Genomic DNA, 6,223 nt, shown 5'->3' on the forward strand with positions numbered 1-6,223 from the left:
CCATTAGGCCTTGCTGTGGTGTACTCCACATCCTAAGGGATTTGTTCTGGTTGAGTGCCGTAACCTGATGATCCCTGGATCAGAGCCATGACGGTCACACTCCCTCTGTGCTGGTGCAGACACATTTCTACATTATGACAAACATTTAGCAAACGATTTTTAGCTCTTCTGGCTGTAGTTTGACGTTTGTGTGACTTCAGGCGCAACGAGACTGTTGGAAAAGGGAAGACTTGAACTTTTAATGATAATGAAATAGTCGAAAAACTGGGTTTACAGTTCAACACTGCTGTTTTATATTGAAAAGATTCCTGTTTCAGATGAAAAATTTCAACTGCATACGTCTGTATTAAAGGCTTGAATCAGTGTGTGCGAAGAGGATGATCTTTAATGTAAAAAGTGTAAATATACTCAAACACTGCCATTATTGAGAGGAGGGTTCTAAATTCATTAAATATTTGGATGAGTGGAGATTTCATATGTTCAAAAGCTTACTGGATGCATGCAGAGGTTATAGGCTGTGTGTGTGTGTGTGTGTGTGTGTGTGTGTNGTGTGTGTGTGTGTGTGTGTGTGTGTGTGTGTGTGTGTGTGTACTTGCATTTGTTACCTTTTTAGGACCATTTCTGGTATACACCTACTTTGTCAAGATCAGGTGTCCTGACTGATCCTAAAATGGTGGAGCTCCATTTTTGGGTTGGGGGTCAGGTTCAGGACTAAGGTGTTGATTGAGTTTAGGCTAGATTTAGGGTCAGGTATGTTCTGGAGGTGGGGGTTTAGGGTTATGGTTAGCTTTAGTTAGGGTTAGTAGGGTTAGTATTAGGGGTTAGCTTTAGAGAAGTCAGGGTTGGGCTGTAGCAGGGCTATTCAACTGGTGGCCCGCGGGCCGAAGTGACCAAAGTTCAGCCCGCCAATTGGTTCATTCATCTCTTAAGCCCAAACCCCTGGATTTCTACTTTAATTACTCTAAGTTCTTTTAGTTAAACAGACACGTTTGGTATCTACAGAAACATCAGGATCTTGGCTACAAGCTGGTAAAAAAACATTTCTATGAACACTCAAGACAGTTAAAACTACAAGCYGTTGAAGATAAAATGATGAAAGTGAGGTTTAAAAATTTGACAAGTCAAAATATTTGTGTCAAATAGGAGGCATAATGTGTTCGTTTTGTTTTTGATAATSTTTAATTATCACTACTTTTATAGGGTTCTGTATGTTGTATTCATGATTAAAAGCAGCAAAATAAACTAATTCAAAGGTAACAGATCTTTGTAATACTTGGTTCATTTACATAATAACTTTCATTGCTGGATGTTCGGCCCCTCATCTGTTGACCTGCAGTAACTGTGGCCCCCCGGAGCGATTTAGTTGAATAGCCGTGGGCTATAGATATCACTGGTAATGAATCAATGACTGGTCCCAATAAATATAGAAACACAAACTAGTGTGTGTCTGTGTGTGTCATCAGTGGGCAGTGGTCTGACAGCAGACACACAGACGGTTCGTTCACTCTGCTGCGTGCTGAGCTGCTGTTTGTTTCTTGAAAACCTGTCTGACATTTGGTTTGTTTTCTGTTTGTTTTTCAGATTCCAGTGACTCTACTGGGGAAAATCTTGGTGAAAAAGGTAAGAATTTAGAAATACTCAATGTCTCATTGATAAACTAAGAAATGATTAACTTAAGAAGCAGGAAAAAAAGATTCTCTGTGTGTTATTTCTGTTTTGTTATATGTTTGCATGCATAAGCACAGGAAACTAATCTGATCAGAATTAGGAAATAAATTATATAAATAAAGGAATTATGCATTTATTAAAAAAAACTTGAAATAGGATAAAAGTAAAAAATAATAAACACAAACATGTATAAATTATCATAGCTWGTCATCAAATATATATACTGGTATATTATAAACCTAACAGTTAGTTGTTTGGTTGTATTTCACATAAAAGTTGAGTCATTAAACTGAACAATTTTAAAAAGTTTAGTTCAAATCAGTTTTAAACAGTGTGAAAATTAAATGTAAATCTCTGTACTGCCATGCGTCATTGAATCAAGTCTCTTTAATAAATAAATGACAAAAATATGTTTTATTTAAAATTTTCCAATTTGCAAAACTCTATTCATTCCATGGACTTCAGGACTGTTGCATGATTTAGTACAAACTACATTATTTTGCTATAAAACACTAAAGAATCCTTAAAAGTCAGAAAGATGAAATGTATTTGTGTTAATAATCTATATACAAAGTACAGATGTTTYTCAATTTAAACATCGACTGTTATTATAATGACATCATTGTAAAAACCGCAGCTGTGATGATGCTGTTGTATCAGTGTTAAGGCCCATAAAACTAAATGCCCATAAAGACTGGATGRTTTATTTGTTTGATAGGTTGTTAACAAATGTTTTTTGTTGCAGGAGAAGATGATTGAGCTGGGTCTGGCTGACGGGAGCCTGATCGACGAGCTGATGGAGCTGACAGCTCAGAGCATCAACCACTTAGAGATACAGGAACATTTCAACATCATTAAGGAGATCGGTCGGGGGAAATACGGCAAAGTGCTCTTGGTCACGCATCGCTTCAGAGGTATAAACTATTCAAAATATGTGACACATCATGTTGAAATGAGGATTAAGTCAAATTTGGTCAAATTGACGTAATCACATTTTTAGATTCCTGCTTTAAAAGCTACATTTTGATACCTGGATCATTCTGATATAAGCTTATCCAGAGATGTCACTTAATTTGTCTTGTTGGTTACAATACATTACTGTTTTGTCTGAATCATAAGTTTATATAAATTTATTGAATAATTTATGTTAATACAAACAGGCTCCCTCAAATATTATTTGTATATTAAGATTTCCCAGTTGGAAAGAAACAAAAACATTGATAGCTCACAGGGAAAAATTCAAAACTTTAAGGTGTTTTTCCTCAAAATCAGTTTTTCTTGTTGCTACTTTCTCAAAAAAATGCTTCATAAWTTTTTTAGGAATATATTTCAGACAGTTCATTCAAATGATACATAGATAAGGCATTAATTCATTATATTTTGACAAAATTATATTTTTGCAAACGTTTAAATCAAAACCCTGTATCTGCCTATTTCTCCCCATTTCGCCTTTGGACTTACGATAATCCTCGTTTCGATGTGATGGGTCAAATATGAGGTCCTGAAACCTTTAGGGAGCAGCATCGACAAARAGAAAACACACAGAAAAGTGTCTGCTGAGAAAAGTTAAGGTGCAAGATTTAGACCTCCTGTTTGACCCGAGAGGAGCAGTAAAACGAAGCAACGAGTTGGTCTCTAGTTGAACAGGACGCAGATCAGCAGCTGGCGTTAGCATGTTTGGCTCAAGGCCTGAAGGACCTAAAGTTAAAACCACCAGGAGGTGTGTGGATGTGTGAGAKCCTGGACAAGTTTCAGGTTTTAGAAAATGTAACGACTAAAGTACTCATTATAACTTTTAGTTCCACAGAAAAGCTGCGCATAAACTTGGAAAACACTGAATGTTCCCTTCCATGATCTGCAGGGACTCCCATGGCCTTGAAAGTGATGCCCAAAACTTCGACTAAGCTGCAGGGCTTCCTGCGGGAGTACTGCATCTCCTTACACCTGTCCCACCACCCCTGCATCGTGGGCCTCTTTGGCATTGCCTTCCAGTCRGAAGAGCACTACTGCTTTGCCCAGGAGCTTGTCATTGGAAGGGATTTATTTGCCGTCATCCAGCCAAAAGTGAGTCATTCATTGACTAAGTGGGGTTTGAGAAGGACTTAGAGCCACTTTAACAGAGATGCTGTGCTGGATTTAGGTACAGTGAACTTTGAGGTGAAGGCTAACTCTTATTTAAAGGCGGGGGGGGGGGGGGGGTATTGTGCAAAATCGACTTTTTTGAGCTTTATATGATGTTGGATCTGATTCCTTCATCAGAAACGTACTCAGAGTGTTGCTTTGACTCATTCATGCATGTTTGAGAAATCCTTCAGAGCTGCCTAAACACTTGCTGGTACAAAGCACCGCCTATTTGTACATAGCTCCTCCCTGTGGCCGAGTTCACGCCTCACAGAGCACCCCTCCCCCGATGCATTGTTGTGAAGATGGGCTGAAGTGGGAGTGTCAGAAATGGTAGGAAATTTTAAAAGAGGCAGGGGCCAATTACAAGGCGTTTAGTTGTTATGCTGCAAAGTCATATGTATTTTTGTTATACACAGCAATTTCATAACAACTGAAGGTGACATAGTTACTGCATTTTGACATGGAATTGAACTATGTGTCTGGAAAATACACAATACCTTAGCGTGTTAATACTTTCCACATGGCCGCGGACAAAGAAGTCGCTCCGAAACTCGTTTAGACGATTGACGAGCAAACTGTTTGCTTCAAAATATTGGTGAAGTTGGGATTTAAATTAAATCTTCCAAACTAACCAGTCAATCTGACCTGAATACATTATACACAAATAATTAAAATGACATGTAATAGGGGTGCAACAATACAGAAATTCACGGCTAGGCTCAGTAGTTTAGTTTCACGGTTCAATATTTTTTCGATATAAAAATAGAAATTTCCATGCCCTTCTTAGCTTGTAATTTATTGAAATTAATTGTGAACATTTATTTAACTCCAAAAGTTCCATTTTTAAATTAAATGTTGCTGAAACAGCAGGTTTCTCAGTCGATCTGTGCTCCACAATGCAGACTAGGTGGAGTAGTCGAACACAGATCCACTGATCCTTCAACACAGAGCATCTTTATAAGAAAACAAAATTTTAAAAATCTGTATTGTTCCATACATACAGTAGTGTGTATTGAATGGTTTGATACAGATGCAAGTATTGTTGCATGCCTAGTAATTATCTCTTTTTTTCTTTCCAGGTGGGTATCCCAGAATCCTCTGTGAAACGTTGTGTTGTCCAGATCTCCAGTGCTTTGGAGTTCATCCACAGCCATGGCTTTGTCCACCGGGACATCAAGCCTGAAAACATCCTCCTGTTGGACAGTCAGTGCTGCCAGGTCAAGCTGGCAGACTTTGGTCTCGCTCAGAAGAGGGGCACCCTGATCCGCTTCGTCACAGGAACCTTGCCCTACATGGCCCCGGAGCTCTGCACCGTGGCTCTGCTGGACAACCAGAAGGAAGTGACCGCAGCTCCTCTGAGCGTCGAGCCGAGCCTCGACACCTGGGCCTTTGCGGTGGTCATCTTCTGCATCCTCACAGGCTACTTCCCCTGGGAGCACTGCATGGACTCAGACAGCTTCTACCAGGAGTTCGCAGACTGGTGCAGCATGACGACGAAGCCTTACACTGAGGAGGACGTTCCTCCTTTGTGGAGAAGGTTTACTCCAGAGGCCATGGAGATGTTCGGGAAGCTTCTGGCTCTGGATGCACAGAAGAGGTGCACGGTGGGGGAGGTGAGAGCGTACGTGGACAAAGACTGGCTGAAGAAAGGACATGAGAACCAGCTGTAGCAGAGAACATTTAAGCTCCTGGAAAATAAAAGTGGGAGGAGCCGAATGGACAGCCTGCTTTGTAAATTTAAGCTTTTTCAAGACAAACAGGATCCAGCTCATGTAGATCCTTGATTTACAATGTAAAATATTGTCCCAATATAAAAATAATAAAACACAGCAGAGGTTTTTCCTGCAGTACATTCTTCTAGACATATTTTTATATTAAAAACACTTTTCTTGAGAGGGGCCATTACTTAAATGGATAGAAAACATTTGGWTTAAAGTTGACCACTTTGTTCGGTATAAATTTAATTGAAGTTGGTTAGTAACTATAGCCGGTGGTTGTTAATAGTTTTGGTTCTTTGTTGCTGTAAAACAAATCCATTATAAATGTAGCATACATGTTTGAAAGTGTCCGTTTTCTAATTTAAATGTTGATYATGTGTAATGGTAAATGTAATGTAATCTGACATCTCTAAAAGAATTTATTATTATACAGAAACATCAATCTCTGAAAAAGTAAAACAGAGAATTTTATTCATATTTTTCTTCCTTTTGTTCTGTTGGTATCAATTTACAATCAATAAAWTTTTAATAGTCCAGTCATTTATTAAACTGCAAACCTTATGGAAGGAATTAAATGTGTTATAAATATATAAAATAGTGATGGTAAGTGTGGTGGGTGACACAGTGAACCAGTGGTTATCAATGTTGCCTCACAGCAAGATTAAAATGTTAGCTATCAGTAGCTGCATTTTATCTAACATCTCATCGCTACA

General features: G+C 38.7%; 1 protein-coding gene across 1 annotated transcript; it reads left to right on the forward strand.

The window, feature by feature from the left end:
- Positions 1-1,522: 1,522 nt before the first annotated feature.
- Positions 1,523-5,642, forward strand: si:dkey-8e10.3 (serine/threonine-protein kinase SBK1). Its single transcript, XM_014016266.1, has 4 exons — positions 1,523-1,620; positions 2,414-2,582; positions 3,530-3,732; positions 4,872-5,642. Exons 2-4 carry the CDS (start codon positions 2,420-2,422, stop codon positions 5,460-5,462), a joined length of 957 nt encoding a protein of 318 aa, XP_013871720.1. The 5' UTR covers positions 1,523-1,620; positions 2,414-2,419; the 3' UTR covers positions 5,463-5,642.
- The last annotated feature ends 581 nt before the right edge of the window (positions 5,643-6,223 follow it).

The sequence above is a fragment of the Austrofundulus limnaeus genome, unplaced genomic scaffold (assembly GCF_001266775.1).
Source record: "Austrofundulus limnaeus strain Quisiro unplaced genomic scaffold, Austrofundulus_limnaeus-1.0 Scaffold142, whole genome shotgun sequence".
NCBI lineage: Eukaryota > Metazoa > Chordata > Actinopteri > Cyprinodontiformes > Rivulidae > Austrofundulus > Austrofundulus limnaeus.